This window comes from Diorhabda carinulata, chromosome 8, assembly GCF_026250575.1.
Source record: "Diorhabda carinulata isolate Delta chromosome 8, icDioCari1.1, whole genome shotgun sequence".
NCBI classification, from domain to species: domain Eukaryota; kingdom Metazoa; phylum Arthropoda; class Insecta; order Coleoptera; family Chrysomelidae; genus Diorhabda; species Diorhabda carinulata.
In genome coordinates this window covers 1,355,551-1,374,870 of record NC_079467.1, presented here as the reverse complement: position 1 = coordinate 1,374,870, position 19,320 = coordinate 1,355,551, and the positions used below count along the sequence as shown (strand labels likewise).

The 19,320-nt window shown below is 34.1% G+C and overlaps 1 protein-coding gene across 2 annotated transcripts in view; it reads right to left on the bottom strand.

The window, feature by feature from the left end:
• LOC130897560 (nephrin) overlaps positions 1–19,320 on the bottom strand; it is a 363,213-nt gene that overhangs the window by 79,141 nt on the left and 264,752 nt on the right. For both annotated transcript variants that reach the window (XM_057806483.1, XM_057806485.1), the window contains one exon: positions 10,547–10,726. In XM_057806483.1, the coding sequence (XP_057662466.1) occupies positions 10,547–10,726 (180 nt within the window). The remainder of the gene's footprint in view (positions 1–10,546; positions 10,727–19,320) is intronic.

Sequence of the window (19,320 nt, the reverse complement as noted above, 5' to 3'; positions counted from 1 at the left end):
TTCCTCCATATCCCACTTTTCAATTTGATGTGAATATTTCAATAGATGTTTTTCAAATTATACAAAATTTACGCCAATACGCATCCAACGTATAATACATGTAGTCTGAAGTTAGATACAATGTTAAACATCTACAGTGAATCTTTGATTTATATTTTTATTGCTTAGATTGGGAAACAATGCTCTAAATCGTCGATCTATTAGACTTTAAAATTGTAGACAATTTGTATCATTTGAAGCAAGAGACATTATCGGTTGATGGTCTAAAACAATGAAAATGATTCGTCTTCAAAATTATATTCTAACATAGTTCAAAATTGCTTCAATTGAAGTATGAAGTCACAATCATAAAATTATTATTCGATGAAATAAGCAAAAGAAAACAAATTATTTTTCAAAAACAAAGACACGTATATAATCATTGAATATTGTTCATTTTTAGTGGCCCAATTAAAATAAAATTTTGTATTCTCTTTGTTGTTTAATATACAAAAGTTTTATCGACAATACTATCGTGTATATTTGGAAAATTTCTACCCAAATCACGTGAGTTGCCACCGACCCAAAAAGTTTTCGTTGTAATCAAATTAAAAATCACGGTCTAACTTCTAACAAAGCTAAATAGAACAGAACAGAATTTACTTTTTTTTTATGTATTCATGAATATTTATAAAAGTATATGCCAGTTTGGAAAGGTTGCGTCTAAATATTATATCGCTCAATATGTTTCAAAGAGAATTTATTATTGTGCTTATGGCTTTTGGAACGTTGCTGATTCTCAATGAGGAATAATAAATTTAAATTCTATTTTAGTATTCCAAGATAATAACTAGGGAGTTCCATGAATTATTTTCTTTATAAATTTCTCGGTTGTTTTATTATAAACATTGTTATTTTTGTAGACCAAAATTACATTATGTTTAAAAGCAATAATAAACATCAAAATCTATATTCAAATATAGTTATATTTCATAAACAAATAAAATGTTGTATACCATGTTGAATGGGCTTCGAAATAAACAGTCACTGCGACTTCGTTATCTTTTCTTTAGTTACTAATTTTATTAGTTTCCTCATTTCGTTCATTATTATCTTCCGTTCTTTTCTTATATCACTCCTATCTTTCGCTTCTTCTTTTAAAATTCTACCATTTTTATCATTCATGTATATTTCATCTTATTCCTTATCCTTTCTGAAAGACTTAAATGTTTCGTGAAACAGTTTTTGATTTCCTTTGCTGTCTCTTTCCAGCTTGTTACTTATTTCATTTCTTTCTTTGTTATTCGTATCATAGTTTACTAACATTCTGCTTATTAGTTATCGCTTCCATGTGCCTTATTTCTCTCTTTGTTTCGTTTGTCCCCCATGGTGTAAATTTTTTGTTGGTTGTTGTTTTGCATGGTCCAAAGACTTGTTTTACTGCTTCGCTTATCGCTACTTTGGAAACATTCCACGTTTCTTCTAAGTCTCCCGAAAAATTTTTCAGTTGGTTAATTCGTATATTTTCGGTAATTCTACTTCTTCCTTTTTCAATTTATATCCTTATAGTTTCAAAATGGACTTTTCCATATTTATCCATTTTACTTTTCTTCATAGTACTCCGATTGCTAGTTACAACGTTCCATTCCTTCCATTAATGGAATCATTTTTGATGAGCTTCTTCATGAACGGCTTTCACCTGGTCTGTCCGTGTTTTTTGATGTCAAAAATTGTGCCAATTTATTATTTTTGAGTATGAGAAGATCCATGGGACTAAATCTGGTGATTAAGGTAGGTGTGTAGATGGATAGGAAGACTTTTACTGGCCAAAATTACAAGCACGACACCTTTTTCAGTTTTCTTGATTTCGAAGTTCGATTCAAAGGACGTTTTAGAGCGAGGAAAGTCGCTAGTTTTTGATTGGAAGCTCGAAATTTTATTTAAAGATCATGGTCAACACCGCGATAAATTGAATTAGACCAAAACAAATCTCAAATATATATTAAATTAGTGAGTATGACTAAGAAAGAGTTTTCAGTTGAAGAGAAGACTCTATGACTAATTTCACTGTAATAATGGAAACTAATTTAAAACATTGAAAAAAATGATTCATTTTCAAATGACAGGTTCACGCAAATTTAAAATCTTTGCTAATATGTCCCGAAATTTATACAGTTTGTATTGATAGCCGGAATTCCGTCAGAAGTCTTCGAACATCTGACAAAGACAGTTAATATTTCGGGAATATTGATTATGTCATCACGGTCGAATTTAGAAGCTTTCGCCAGAAGTGTGTGACATTTGTGTGTAAACCATCGTTTTAACCACACTTGACATTGGATATCATAATGGAGGAGGGAAACTTTCAGTAACCCAATATAATTGTCCTCTCTAGTTAGTTTTATGTTACAATTTCCATTGATGACTAGATTGTTGTATGACTTTGTGTGTGGGTATCTTATTCGATGATGGTACCGGTATACTGTTTGTTTTGGTATATGTATATATGGTATAACTGAATAATATTATATAACTACGAGGGTTGCTACTTGAGTTTTGAGATATGGCAACACTGATGTGAATGTATCAAATCTACTCCTTGATCAAAAAGTGGATATTAAATCACAAACATTTTCCTACGTGGTCGCATTCCGCTACAAGATAAATATCGTGAAAATCGTCTAATATCAGATGTTGTGCGTAAACTGATTATTGCATGAGCTCAAGGTTCTCAAGGTTCCACTCCCATACATTCAATACTGCACGAGCTCTCAAAAATATTTAGATAACGTTTAATTTGACTATTCTTAAAAAAAAGCTCATGTAGTGCTGAAAAAATTCAATAGCTCTGCTTCAAAAGATATCTATAAGATCGTGACTATCCAAAAAAAGTTGTTCGTGCTCGAACTTCTTCACTTTTTTCGGAATAACTAGTAATGTCGTTTCCGTTCCATTGGAGGACTGTAAAAAGGTCAATTCTGAACGGTTCATCATCATTTGCTAGCCAGAAGTCAGGGAAACCAAACGCAGAAGACGAATCATTCTACACCACATCAACGCGAGCTCGAACACATCAGTTCAAATGAAAACAGTCAAATTGATAGACCGTACAGTCCTTGTTTGGCACCCAATTGCGAGGTCAAAGTTTTTTTAAACCTGAAGTGGATGGATAAGTTTAAATCTATTCAGGTATTAAAAATTTTATTCGTAAAATCAACATATGATTTAGTTTGGGACAAAATAATGATGAGTACCCATTGATAAGCTTAGCTTTCCCTATTGTACAGTTTCAAGAGGTTTCCGTTCATTGATGAGGGTACAAGATATTGGATTGAACACGAATAAACTAACAAAATTATTTATTCCACAATTGTGGAAAGTAAAGACCCAATTAAATTAGACGTTTACTCTTGTAGTAACTCGGAATTTTTTGAAGGAAGCTTAAATTCACTCATTTCTTCAAAAAAATGGTGATTATAATGAAAAAACATACGAAATTTTTCTAGAAGAACCTTATAAAGTGAAAATTTATTGAACGACGTTTTCAAGATCAAAGAAAAACCTTAAAAAGAAGAATATTATTTTAAATTTAGTTGACCAAAGAGTTAATGTAAAAAATATGGCTTTAAGTTCTTGGAGGATACGTGAAGAGTAGCAGTCACATCCTTATAATTAGTGACAACTCCAAGAGCTCCACAGGTTAAAATGTTATCACCAATATTAGTTATGGGCAACAACTTTAGGTAATGGTGATTTGTATCTTTAAGAAGATTAATGAATTCTTCAGGAAACAGGATAGCCTTTTATATTTGTCAAAACGGAGGCCATTTGGAGCAATTTCCCAGGGATGTCACTCTAATTCTCCCGTACATCAATGACATAGTCGACAGAACTACAAACACGATCTATAGCTTCGCCGACTATACAACAGCATGAAAACCGGCACTGCAAGTAAGTTGGGAACAATATGTCCTGACATAGTCACGTAGAGATTTAGCCAAGGTCTCTACAAGGCCCAAATTCGTCCATCTTTAGATTTTTGCTCGCATATTTGGAACTAGACTCCCAAGCATGCCCTGAAGATGCTCGACTCAATACAGAAGAGAGCAGTTCGACTTATAGGCGATCCACAGTTGACCAGAAACTTGGACAGCTTAGAGCATAGAAGGAAGGTCGACCTGACTTTGTTTTGCCAATATTTTCACGGCAAATATTCTTCCGAGCTGACTAAAATAATCCCGTTTCGAGCAGTTTTTGCCTACTCGACAAGCAGACGTGGCGGAGCTTCGATTTATCGGGATTTCTTTCTTTGGAGAAGTGCCAGACTGTTGAATCAGCTTCCAAATAACGTTATTCCCGAACACTACAATCTACAGAAGTTCCAAGATCAATATCCACAGACATCTCCACACGTCAGGCACCGTTTGAGCTGCTCGAGTGTAATAGTGAGTGTATTGCTTTTGACACGAAAAAAATTCACATTTTTTTATACTTTTAGCCTTCATTTTCAGTTTGTAATGTAAACAAATGAGACGCGAATGTGAATAAAAGGTAGCATAAATATGGTTCTTTATGTATTTCCCATCAAATTTGATATGAAAATAAAATTATATCGAATATTAGTAAAATGCGTTTCAATTTATTAGCCCGCATAAAACGTCTCCTTTTCCTTGCTAAAAAGAACATTTTGTAGAAGTTATGACTCCGCAGGTGCATAAAGGCGTCCCTTAACTAAATTGAAAATTTATCCATTTGAAAAATAACGTAAACCGAAGAAAGACATATGAACCAGGACTTGAAAATCATCTAACAAAAAATACGATGCAGCAGAACTGGAATTATATTGTTTGCTATACATTGTTGTTTCTATTTTTTCTATAGAAAAACGGTCACGAAAACATATCGAGAGGTTGCTGCACATATTTCTAAAAAACTAGACAATCCTTCACAGTTCAGTTTTCCTCGAAAAATCCCATCCGTTATTGTGAGATTAGGGAAATGTAAATTAGAATTTCAAATTATGATGCGACTTTCAAAAGTTATTCGTATCAATGCTATCGATTGTCAAGTAGTTTTCCTCAGTTTTGTTCTTCCTGGCACTTCATTAGATCCTGGATGAATGCACTTACAGATTAGGCAGCAGGTTTTGGATAATATCGCCCAAGCTTATCGAATCCAAAGAAGAACGTAAAATTTCAAAAAAAAAACCAAGCACAAGAGGGTAAACTCTATTACACTCGAGCAGCTCGAACGGGACTTGCGGGTGGATATTGATCTTGAACTTCTCTAGGTTGTAGTGTTCGGAAAAGACGTGCTTTGGCAGTTGATGTACTCCTCCAAAAGAATGAAAACTGCGGCTCGAAAGAGCATTTACCGTGGGAGTATCGGTAAAACAGAGTCAGATCGACGATTTGAGCTGCCCAAATGTCTGGTCAACTTTGGATCGCCTACAAGTCGAATTACTCTCTTCTGCATTGAGTCCAAGCATCTTCAGAGTATGCCTGAAGACCGAACTTCAAATGCGCGAATAATATTCTAAAGATAGACGAATCTGGGTCTTGTAAGAATTAGAAGCTATTGCGGAATATATAGCTTTTTGTTGTTGAAGAGAGCTCCAAGTTTTTGTAAGGCTGGCTTGGCTGAATCGTCCATGTGACCATGCCAGGACGTATTGCTTTCAGGCAGGACCAAATCCTGAGCTGCTGCTTGGGTCTTTGCTGTTTTAAGCTCAATCAGATTGCTTGCACTCCATTGTAGAATATTTTCAAGATCGGTATTGATGATAATGATCTGTTGTTCCCAACCGATTTCAGTAGTAGCAGATTTTATTGGGGCGGTTTTGAACGACGACAACAGTCTGGCATCGTCGATAAAACTATAGATAGAAATCCCGGTTTCGTAATATAAGAGAATGGACAAATCTTAGCGTTGGAGAATTGTTTTATGTTGCGAGGGACAGACCTTTAAAACCGTGCTCGCCAACCTTCAATGAGAAGACGACATGAGAAGAAGAAGAAGACAAGTGTGACACCAGCGTTGATCTCAAACCTTTCTAAGATGTGTCCAGCGGCCTGAATGGATCAGTCTTTGAAAAAGCTACTGAGCCAGTCGATAAGTGTGGACAACAAACCGTACGATCTCAATTTATTTAGAAGGTTGTCATGCCAAACCATGTTAAAAGCCATCATCTGTTAATGCTGAACCAGAATGTCCTGGCTTGGTAGTGGAAATTTAGAATTCCCAGATGCGCTGCGACAAATTCCACCCATCGACAGCGACATCTAGTTTGATATTACTTGTTACTGTTAACATAAAAATTACAGCATAGTTAATTTTGTTATCATTAGTTTCGTGTTAATTTCATTGTTCTTAAAAGTATTAAGATAGGATTTAAGAGTAAAATTCCTAATAGAGTTTCGGAAGGCTAAAGCCGTCAGCTAGTCAGTAATTTAATAGGAATAATGAAGGAGGAAGCAACATAAATGATACCAATTACACCATTTAACAAAGAAAGTGTCTGAATATAACACAATTCATCTTATACAGGAATAGCATGTTTAATTAATTGTTTTATTCACAAAATTAGATTCCTGTGAATGATATAATTTTAAATATTCAAGTGATGTGCTAATTTCCAAATAATGTTGAATATTTTAGATCGATAAAGAAGAAAATTTTTTTTTGGAATTCTAATGTTTTCCAACAAATTATTGTATGGTAAAAAGAAACAGATATTTTTGTAGGGAAATAAACAACCTAAAAAAATAATTTTTCACTAGGTCAACTTAAAAGTTATTTGCAGTTAAAGTTCAACCTAACATATGATTTTCTCAATATTTTATGGTTTTCTACAGGAAAATGTCTTAAACACATATTTTTCGTGATTTTTCCCATTTTTTTCTTGAAAACTGACTTCAATGTAACCGATTTCAAATAACAAATAATTGAATAATGGATATAATCGCATCAAAAATGCTTACAGTACATTAAAATCAGTTTTTAACGCATTCACTCGAATCGAGCTATACAACAAAAGTTTTTCTCAATCAATTTTGGAAGTTGAAGTGAGAAAAAACACAAAAAATATGTTTTTAAGACATAGAAAACTATAAAAGATCGTCGTCATATATTACTTTAGGTTGAACTTTAACTGTGAATAACTTTTAATCAAGTTGATTTAGCGGAAAAATATTTTAGACCGTTTAATTTCCTACAAAAATATTTATTTCTTTTTAGTACACAATAATTCGTTATAATATATTAAAATTCCAAAAAAAATCCAGTGTAATTTAAATGGAAAATCAATAATCAAAATACGGCACCTCTAAATATTGATTTAAACTCTACCAGACTTTTTTTTTCGTCATGTTGAACAATATTTTCGTACCTAGTAGCTAAAGAAAAGTTTTTCTTGGCCCATCCTTATATATATGAGCCCTCTGTAACTTCATTTAAAAAATTGTTATCAAGTGAGAAAATTATATATTATATATTATAGTTTTTGTCGAAGATGCCATGTTTATGTTGAAATCAAAATCTTTCGTTGGGTATTATTGGTAAGTTGGAATTTCCGGAACCGTTGGCGATATTCATACTGAATATACTGTCTGACGCGCGTTTCGATAACCAAGTTATCGTCTTCAGAGACTGAAGGTATTGATACGCTGTTTACCTTCAGTATCTGAAGAAGATAACTGGTTTATCGAAACGCGTGTAATTGTGAGTGTATTCAGTAAGTATTATTAGTACCATTGTTGGATCCTTCTTTGTAGGAGAGTGCAAAAAGAGATGGTAACCATTGGTTAATGGCGTTTGGTATAAAACAAAAGAGAAATATCTTAATAGGTTATATTACAGTATTACAATGAATTATTTGAGAATTTTTTATGGTATCCAACATTTTTTTGTAAACAAAAATGGAAATATTACGTTACTTTATGAACACACTATGATACTTGGGAGTGAATTGCTCATAGTAAATATGAAAAAATTATTCCACAGCTTATTCCCCATTCCAGAAAAGAAGGAAATATCTGGTTGAGTTATGTACTACGAATGCCATTTATCAACGTTTTCATTTATGATTCAAAACATTTACATTGCACAAAACGTACGAAAGTTTGCCCTCCAGAATCAAATATTGATACTAAATTTCCCGAACATTTGAAATTTCGGTTTATGGAACGTGTAATGCTCACAGAATATGCATTATTTTTTTTGGACTAAAATTACGATTTCAAGGTTTATTTTAACAATATTTTTTAGCCCCATTGGTGTTTTGAAAATGAAACTAGGTCATCAAATTATAGTTTTTAGAAGCGATATCATTTCTGATCTGAAACGGTATCTCTTTTACTTAATTAAAAGTAAAAGTTATTAAGTTAAAATTTGAAAACAATATATTTCTATTTAAATTTTAGAAATTAAAATGTTTTATTGGGGTTTTCTCAGTTTTGTTCTTCCTGGTATATAACTCAACAAGCAATGTTCTCTGTTTTCGCACTACTATAGTCTGTTTTTATGTTCGAGAAAGTGATAAAATCACTTACTAATCCAAATTTTAGTAAGATCATTTCAAACATTTCAGAAAATGTTTTTTGAAATTTTCATAAATGTACCTGGGCTTTTATTGGTGGAGAAAGTTGGATAATATTGCTTATGAAATGATCGAGGCACTTATTAAGAATATTGGTTGCAGAATTTCATCTTCTAATTCCGATTCTGATTTGTATTTGCAAGAAGTAGCTTTACCTACTCATACTGGTGAGTTTTTGGATCAGGGTCAGGAATGCTTAATCATATTGTTACTTTCTGATCCATAACAGACGATGTAACATTTGGGAGGATAGCCCCTGATCTAGTAGTTGTTTGAAAAATATTAGAAAGTATACAATCTGTACAGTACAGTTTCAAGTTTGAAGACCCCACGTTGTTTAGTATTTGGTTGGCAGCCACTAATACTGAACGTTTTCAGCGAAAATATTATGCGATTCAATACTTTTATTTGACAGGCCTTATCCCAACAAATATGAAACCTGAACTAGATTCTATTCTGGGCGAGACTGCTCCTTGGATGTCAACAGTAAAATATTGGCAGTTGAAACGAAGCCGTACGAAGACCAGCATCGCAGTAGTCGACCAAATGAAGTGACGATTCCAAAAATCCACAAAGTGTATTGGATGATAGTTGATTGAAAATGCGCGAGCTAGCAGACATTGTAGGCATTTCAAAAGTGCGGTTCATCGTATATTAACTGGAAATTTGGAAATAGGAAAGCTGTGCGCAAGACGGGTGTCGCGTTTGCTCACAAAAACAGCGTCGTGAAGATGTTTCCATCGAGTGTTTGCACCGTTTCATAACCATATATGAAACGTGGTTCCATCACTTCACACCCTAAGCAACACAACAATCAAAACAATAGACTGGAAAGGGAGAACCGGCTCCGAACAAGGCGAATGCCGTTTCATCTTCAGGCGCTATCATAGCGTCGGTTTTTTGGGATGTGTGTGGGATAATTTTCATTGAGTATCTTGAAAGAGGAGGTCAACGGCGACTATTATGCGAACTCATTACAACGTTTGAGCGAAGAAATCAAGTAAAAACGGCGGGCATTTGACTAAGAATAAAGTTTTACTTCATCAAGACTTGAAAAGGTAGTCAAAGATTTTCCAATAATGAAGAGGTGTTGTCAGCAGATAATGGCAATTTTGAGGAGCTTGACGATTCTTATTTTACAAACGATATCAAACTAAAAGAAGTTGAAAAATGAATATATTTTTTTCCAAAATTGTGATTTCTTTGTTAGGTCAGGTAACTTATGGGACCATCATAACCAGGTTAGTGGATTATTTCAATTTCAAGAAATTCTCGGTAAATGGAGAGATATACAATCGCTTATCTCGCGTCTAGTTCATCATTTATTAGAATTAAAGAAATGACAAAATGGAATAATCTTGGAAGTGTAGGATTCAAAGAAGTATAGAAAATAAATTATTAGTCAGTAAATTTACAGAAATCTCGTCAACATTCACGCAGAATTTAAACAGAATTCATCGTCGATGCACTTTTCCATACATAATAGATGAAAATATAGGAATTCAGTATTTTTTAGTGCAAAATTATGTTTCATTAGGCTACAGATGAATTTACTTTCACATGCATGGTATTTTGCATTAAAAAAACAGTCGAGGTAGATTTGTGTGGCTTTGATAAACCCACTAACGATGATATAGCTAAAGGTAAAGAGCCTTTTATTATATTTTTCTACGTAAAATGCATAAACATAATTTTGTACGAATTTTTTTTTACAAGTTAAAACCGAACCTCATCGTATAACAACCGTAGTCATTTGCATAGTCGTATCCGCCATTTTTTCTTTTTCTATAACCCGATTTACCACAAGAAGCGCTGGTTTAATCTTTGTCCAATTATATTTTGTCCAAATACAAAGTAATTGATATCAGATAAATGATATCACGATTAGAAAAACTAAATCGGAGATTGGTACACTATTCATAATTTCTTGATACAAGTATCACGATTATAGAAAAGAATTAACACACTTACAAATAACGTTGAGTCTGGCGTTGGCTCTGATAGCCTTTTGAAGTCGCGCCGGTCCCACCTGGCACTGGTACTCGGCGTCATCCTCTAGGGAAGCGTTGCTCACTCTCAGATTGTAAACTCCATGTCTTCTGTCCCCTATCACAGAGTAACGAGGGAATCCGGGAATTACAGCCAAAAAACCTACAAAAAAGTGAACATCTTCAGGAGGATACTGAAAATAAATTGAAATTATCGATTGGAAATTGAGCGGCTTTTTACTATGACGAAAAAACATCTCAAGACAGTCAATAACGAGACACACATCTGATTTTGAAGGTAAATCTGTGTCAGGTTTTAATGTCGTCGTAAAAAGGTATATGCCTGTCGTAAGATCTAAAATTTTTATATCGCATATGCAAACATAACATCCAATATAATTTTCATATATTTATGAACTAATAAAATTTGGTACTAAAGTATCCCTGGCTAATTAAGAGTTATTTAAGTATGAAAAGCAAGATACATTTTTGCTAAGAGTAATAGTTTTTCAATTGAAAGTAATAATGTCACTTTTTACTCGTAGTATCTACAAAATTTGTCCCACAGTAACTAAAATATTTGAATATTTTGAATACTATACAATTATTTGTCATCTTTCGATATCCAGTCAGTATAGATCTCTATCTATCCAGATATCCTCTTCTAGTCCACGCTGTCCTATCATCTTCTCTCTGATTTTCGTCACATTATCCTTGGTCTTATCTTTTTCCGGCCTCCCGATGTTCCGCTAGATTCCAATGAAGAATTTATTTTGGTAGTCATTCATTAGACATGACGGTATCATTTTAGTTGCTTCATTAATACAATTCTGTATGATTTACACTCATAATTTCGTATATGCGGTTGTTATAAGCACAAGGGTGTCGCTATTCGAACGCCTGCAAACATTCAAGTCGCTATCGACGAATACACCCCAGAAAAGTTTGAGGTTTGGTATTCCCCAGGGATATATCGTCTAAACTACAAACCCTACTGGTATCGTCATTCAAATAGGCCACCCCGATAAACTCAACTAGCACCCAAATATGTAGGCAGCAACAATCTAATTCGAGTTTTATGCAGCAAAGTCCCAGGCTGCTGTTTTTACAAAGAAGGCTACAAGAGCTGTACATCCTGGCATAGTTACGTACCGAATTAGTTGAGGCAGCTTCATAAATATTTGAACCCCCCTTTAAGACCAAAAATCTTCATATTCCGCATCAGCTTCTAATCATCTACAAGTCACAGATTCTATCGCTCGCACATTCGGACTCCCAAGCATACTCTGAGGATGCTAGATTTAATACAGACTTATAGGCGATCCAGATTGGATTTGGAGCATAGAAGAGAAGTGGCTGACCTTACAAACATAATCCCACTTAGAGCTGTATTTGCAAAACCTACTCGACAAGCAGACGTAGCTCATGAACACCGAGTTCGCCTCCAGAAACCTAGAGCTCCTTTCTTTGGAAAAGTGCAATCAACGCCCAAGCTAGTTCCTTCCTGAACACGACAAGCCACAGAATAAGGTTTACCCTCTTGCTTGCTTGCTCTTTACATAAAAAAAATTCCAATAATTTTCGAGTTAAATACAAAAAATGTTTCTATAATTTCAGATTAGTTAAATTATAACCACGACTTTATAAAGCAATAACAAATAAGTCAATTTACGCTGTATGGAATATTAAAAGAGAACGTGAATGCATATTGCGATTTATTTTTTTTTTTGTTCGTCGTCTTGGAGGTTATTGAATCAATGTTGACCTTCGCTTAACTGTGACTGGTTTACATCTACAAATTGATATTAAAGAGTTGTATATATTCGTATGAAATGTGTAACTGGTTCTCCCTCGATTAATGAGTGGGTATTTGGTACTCCACATTCTTCGAGATTTTAATAAACCGCACGTCGACAGGATCCTGGAGCAAATATGTACACCTTTTATTTTAATTATTTATTCATAATATTTACGAAAACATTTTCATTAGTATGAAATTTTTCACCGGGAACCGTTGTCATCAGTTTAGCAGAAGCAGGATCGAAGTAATTTCTGAATTGCTAATTATTGCTACCTTTTTGTGAAAATCAGATTGAATAATTAACAAAAATGATTAAACCAAGAAAATATGACGTCAATGGCAAATGATGTATCGAATATAGCAGATATTTATGAGCTGCAAATAAATTTGAAAAAAAAAATTTGAGATACTAACTTGTGGTACCTTCTGATGTCGCAAGAGAATATTAGGAAAGAAAAATCTTTGCTGGTAAGATTATAATTTTAACTAAGGGATGAAGAACAATTTTAAACACGACGTCATCGCAAAGTTGGTACCCTCTTGGGCGTTTATAAAACCTCAGTTTCACACTACGTATCCATTATAGAAAACTTGGTCGAAAATTCTTTACATATATTTTGGTTCCTACGTATAAGAAATCTTGTATACCTACGAAGAATCGTTGTGAGAGTTGGTAAAACGCTCTTTTCCATCTGTGTCGTCGAAGGAGAGTTATTTCTGCGCGTTGTACGAAGAACTTCTTTCAAACCACCCTTATAAAGGGAGTACACCACAGACAATTATATAATTTTCGCCAAATTTCGTGAAGAATTCGACTCGAAAAACCGTTGTTATGGATTATAATACCGACGTCTGTATAAGGAATCAAATACATCCTTGAACGCGGCATTTTACTCTGACTTACTGAGGCAATTGTGTCAAAATATTATCGGTAAAAAGCGCAGCAAAATCAGCCGAGGTGTGCTTTTGCTTCATGACAATGCTCCAGTCCAAATTGCGTCGCTTTACACGAATGTGGGTTCACAGAGATAAAACACCCACCAAATAGCACAGATCTAGTTCAGCTGAACTTAGGGGTAATAAGATAAAGCAAGGGGTGTACGAACATTTTGACTCTAAAGATGCATCATATTTTATAGAAGCTTTACTCCTCACCACTATGAGCTTACTTTTCGAAGTCAAAGTATTTGAATACTCTTTGGCACATGTTGCATCAATCATAGATTTAATAGGAACCTGTCACATAAACGAGTTTACTTTTATTCTAATTGATATAGATAGATTACAATTGAGTCAATATACTGTCATCAAAACAGATAAAAATATTACTGAAACGTTCACCACTTTTAACTCTGCAGGATCCTTTACTTGACACGACTCATTTAATTATTCCAGTTTGTATGGTGATATCACAGCCGACACCAAAATCCTTATCGAAATCCTGGCAACTAACCATCATTAATGCCATCTCCACTTCTCGCGTCCTAGTAGCCGAAACACTACAACGCCTCATTCCCCCCTTTTACGGATACAACTGTACCGTCCCTAGAGGCGTGGGTAACCGTATTCATTACGCTTTTACCCAAAAGCCAAGTACCTCCCACTAAAGTACAACCTTGCCTGCAGAATCCTCGCCGGCCCTCCCAAATCCTTTAGGTAAAGCCCGACCTCCCACTTCCACCCTACACACTCTTAGTCGATCGTCGGTGTTGCAGGCTTTCTGCGGTTTCCCTGCAACCTAGTGAACCGGTTATCCAGCCAAAAATATAAATAAAATGTTTCAAAAATAAAAAAAAAACCAAAACGAGAAGGACCGTTTTTGCTATCTCTCTTTAGGAGTTCTTCTGGCCAAAAATTCGAAATCTCCGCGCTTTTCCTCTTCAATGAAAGTTTGCAAACACAACCCCGGCACTGCAGAGGAAAAAAATTCCTATATCAAAGCTCATTAATCCTAGGGTTAAATTAAATGTTTTTATGATTATTGATTATTCGGCTGCAACAATTAATCGTTTATTTTGTTGTATACTTAAATTAAACTTATAGTTGAGAGCCCAATTGTGTGGGTGGATGAATCGTTACTGAAGAGTAATGATTGCTTTGAAAATAGCACCCACGTTTATCGGTCATGATAATTGACTTTCATTACAAACGTACAATTAAACGTATGCCTTTGCATGATTTTGATATTATCGTGGAGAATACACAAAGCGGCCCTTTAGCATAACGAAGCTGCAGAACCTATGTGTCCGAAGTAAATGCTAAATTAATTTGCCACAACTTAAATGATACCGCAAGCTATTAGAGATTAGGTTTATGGCCGTTAGTTCCGGCACGAATGTACATAAGGCGGATCCTGAACAATTGCAGAAATCTTCTTCACTGATGCCTCAGATCCGGATTAGGATTTATTTGGATGAGAAATTTCTAAATGCAATGCAAATTGTTTACTAACTACACCCAAAATATAACCACCATTTGAAAATAATATAGTAAATAGAGATTACATATGGTTTATTTTGAAGTATAGAGATTACAACAACGAAAGTTTTACTTCATACAAAGACTGTTGTAACTAGAAAAATCCGCATAGAATCGAAATCATATTTTGTAGTAAGTTAACAGTTAATAGTAACTCGGTGACAAACTAAACATCCAAGACTAAGTACAATGAGGTCCTCAAAAGGAGTTTTACGATGCTACTTCTTGTCAAGAAATTTTCATACCTGCTTTCAGAAGTTTCAGAACAATAGAAAACTATGAAAGAAAAAGACAGCGAGTTGAACAGACTTCGGTAAGAAGCTGGAAAGAGACAGCAAAAGAAACCAGAAACTGTTTCATAAATCAATTTTAATCCTTAAGAAACGGCAAGAAACAGGAACCAGTTTCAGAATAATAAAAAACTATGAAAAAGAAAGACAGAGAGTTGAACAGACTTCGGTAAGAAGCTGGAAAGGGACAGCAAAAGAAACCAGAAACTGTTTCATAAAACAATTAAGTTCTTAAGAAACAGCAAGAAACAAGAACCGGTTTCAAAACAATAGAAAACTATGAAAGAGAAAGACAGCTAATTCGACAGATTTCGGTAACAAACTGGAAAGACACAGCAAAAGAAACCAGAAACTGTTTCATAAATCAATTTTAATCCTTAAGAAACGGCAAGAAACAGGAACCAGTTTCAGAACAATAGAAAACTATGAAAGATAAATACAGAGAATTGGACAGATTTCAGTAACAAACTGGAAAGAGAGCAAAAGAAACCAGAAACTGTTTCATAAAACAATTTTAATCCTTAAGAAACGGCAAGAAACAGGAACCAGTTTCAGAATAATAAAAAAACTATGGAAAAGAAAGACAGAGAGTTGAACAGACTTCGGTAAGAAGCTGGAAAGGGACAGCAAAAGAAACCAGAAACTGTTTCATAAAACAATTAAGTTCTTAAGAAACAGCAAGAAACAAGAACCGGTTTCAAAACAATAGAAAACTATGAAAGAGAAAGACAGCTAATTGGACAGATTTCGGTAACAAACTGGAAAGACACAGCAAAAGAAACCAGAAACTGTTTCATAAATCAATTTTAATCCTTAAGAAACGGCAAGAAACAGGAACCAGTTTCAGAACAATAGAAAACTATGAAAGATAAATACAGAGAATTGGACAGATTTCAGTAACAAACTGGAAAGAGAGCAAAAGAAACCAGAAACTGTTTCATAAAACAATTAAATCCTTAGAAAGGACGAGAAACAAGATGAAATTTACATAGAAGATGAAAATGATAAAATTTTAAAAAAAGAATCAAAAACAATGGAAAGATGTATATCATACTTTATGCAAGTACTGATAGAAACAGAAGATGATAATGAAGTAAATGAAGAAAATAGTAAAATCAGTAAAAAAGAGGGCCACGACGTAAACAAAGAAACCATAACGAAGTAATAAGTTATAAGAGCCATCAAATTGCTAAAAAATGAAAAAGCAATGCCGGAAGCGACAAAATAACACCTGGAATGTTGAAAGCTATGGGAGAGGTATAAACCTTTTTACAAAAATATATAGAGGAATAATATTACTGTGTACTTCAATGAAAGTTTACGAAAAAATCACAGATAAACAACTGAGACCAAACGTAGACAATACATTAAAAGATGCACAAAGTGGACTCCCCAAAGGTAGTGTACAGTATTTACCGTTAAACAAATTATTGTTAAAGCTGGCCGACGAGGTACAGCTCATTTTTGGGATTTATTGATAAGGAGAAAGCTTTCGACAGAGTACCGAGGGTGAAAATATGGGAAAGTTTAGAAAGAAGAAAAATAGATGTGTACTTACGAAATCATGAGTTTATATAGAAAAAAGATAATCATGTTATTGGCAAAAACCTAATTTCTGAGGAATTCCTAACCACAGAAGGTGTAAGTAAACGTGGGGGATTGCCTCAATTACTTTTCAACATATTTCAAGATGATATAATGAATATTTGTGTGCGATTGATACAAAAAACTGCAAATATTGAAAATATCTGAAGAAGCATATGCTGATGACATAGTTCTTATTATAGAAAACAACCAAGATCTACAAATAAACTTTGACATTTGGAACAACACACTGAAGTAATTTGGCATGATAATAAATGTAGAGACCAATGGCACTCAAAAAAAAATAATAAACATAGAAATATAGGGACAAAGAATTAGAACATTTCAATACCATGGAATAGAAATAGAAAAGGCAATGAAGACGCAAAAATTGCGAAGAGAATTAGAAACGCCATAAACAACTGCCTAATAAATAAATAAAAGAGAAGTCTCAAGGAGTTCAAAATTTAAAGATTATAAAGCAATTTACCGAGCAATATTAACCTATAGCTGCGAAACTTCGACACTTATGGGATTGGCATTGGACAAAGAGACAAAGTTTAGTTGGCGTTTACAAAGAATGGAGGAGTCAAGACCATTGAAGATAGTGCGGGAAGCAAAAGTGGGTGAAAACAAAAAAGGGGGAGACCTAAAGCGACATGGGATAAAGCAATAGATAAAATACTTGATAAAATAGGCACAACATGGAAAAAAGCAAAAATAACCGTACTTAACAAAAACTAATTGTTCAAATTTGTATATAATACATGACTGTAAACTTAGACACACACCACTATGTGGTATATTTGAAACCGATTGCCTATCGTATAAATTTACACTTGCTTCTACTACTTGTATATAAATGTAATCTCGATTTGATTAATATGATATTCAAATTATTCGACAATGTAAAATAGATTCTTAAGCCGATCCTGTGACACACCAATTAACTAGTAAATTAAGTTTACCGAAGGAATCTGTAAACTCTTGTATACAAGAATAGTTGCGTGGGTTGCGTATATCAATCCGGTTTCAAATCGTATAATTCCTACGTATACTTCGTAATTGGGCCTTATTTCTGAGTGATATTCAAGTATAAATTCCATAAAATAGTTGTTGTCACACAGAAAAACTACTTAGGATGCTTATTTTATTTTGAAGTGGTGCATATAACAAAATGAAATTGATGATTATAAAATGTCGGAAGTAGTTCCAGGAGCACCCTGTCGACGATGTTGACGCAAAGACTTTGAGAAGAAAAGGACCGAATCGCTAACTGGTGCAATAGGTAGGAAATCAGCATTATCGAGGAGAATACTCAACTTAAAAAAACAGAAATAAACCATCAAGGCCAAAACCTGAGAGTCATCTTGATCGACAGAGAGATGTTCCAGAACTTTCAAAGAGAGATCTGAAGACCAAGTTCCTCGATATCGAAGCCATGAGTGATTATACAAATCCCCAAGACCAGCAGAAAATCCGCGTGTGCCAAAAATACCCATTGATCCATCAGAACCCAGCAGATCTCTACTGAGAATTAGACCACTGAAAGATGAAAGAAATCATGGATGACACCGCAACAAAAATAGAATTATATCAGATTTTATTACGATATGACGTTTGGTTGAAAAGTTATAGTGGTTTTATAGAAACAAACAATAAATCTTACGATAAAATGTTTTGATTTGATTTGATTGTTATCGTCTCAACTCTATGACAGGTAAATTGATTCGAATAGAGTTAATATTGAAGATAGAGATAGAGTAAGGTATGGTGCGTGTTCAAACGGGCCCGAATTGCTGTTAGAGAGTGAACTAACATTGGTATACTCCTCTCAATCTCCTCAATCTAATTGGATGGCCATGACGTCGATGTTTTAAGTGAAGACAGTAAAACAGAAGTAACACAATTTGATTTTAATGGCGAGTAGAGAGACCGTCGCCCTTTCATTTGAAAATTGGAAATTTCTCTTCATTATATCGTGGATGTACCATGCAATGTGTTACGAGGTGTGTGGAAAAAGTATTATGCCTTCCTCAGAGATTGATCGTAAACTGTTTATCTTCGGTCTTTGAAGCCGGTTCCAGAAATTTCTGAAATGTGGCTTAAAATACAAAAAGTGTGGAAAAGTGGAAAATTCTTTTTTAAGCGAGCATCTTGAATAGAGCAAAGAATATTTAGAAATGGTTGGAACAGCGAATTGATGAAAAATTCCATCTGGAATCCTACCTTTCATATTTACTAACCACGAGACTTTCAAGTTATTAAAGATATACTTTCAAATGTTAATTGCTCCGAATTTCCCCATTATTTGAGTTTAATCACAAAACTCTCTTAAACATAACGTTCTGTCATCAAAGAATTAAGTACATGTTGGAATAAATTTTCGTTTTCGAAGTTATTTGAATGTTTAATTGAAAATAAACTTAGAAGGTTGAAAAGAACTACGGAAGGTATTAATTTGTATTCCAGCTGATACTCCAAGTTAGTTTAATACTGAAAATATTCGATTTTCTATAGAATGAAATATCTTACAACTTTGAAATTTTCATAATCTTGTTTTACAGTTAGAGGTGATTTAATCTAGGTAGATAATAGTGATGT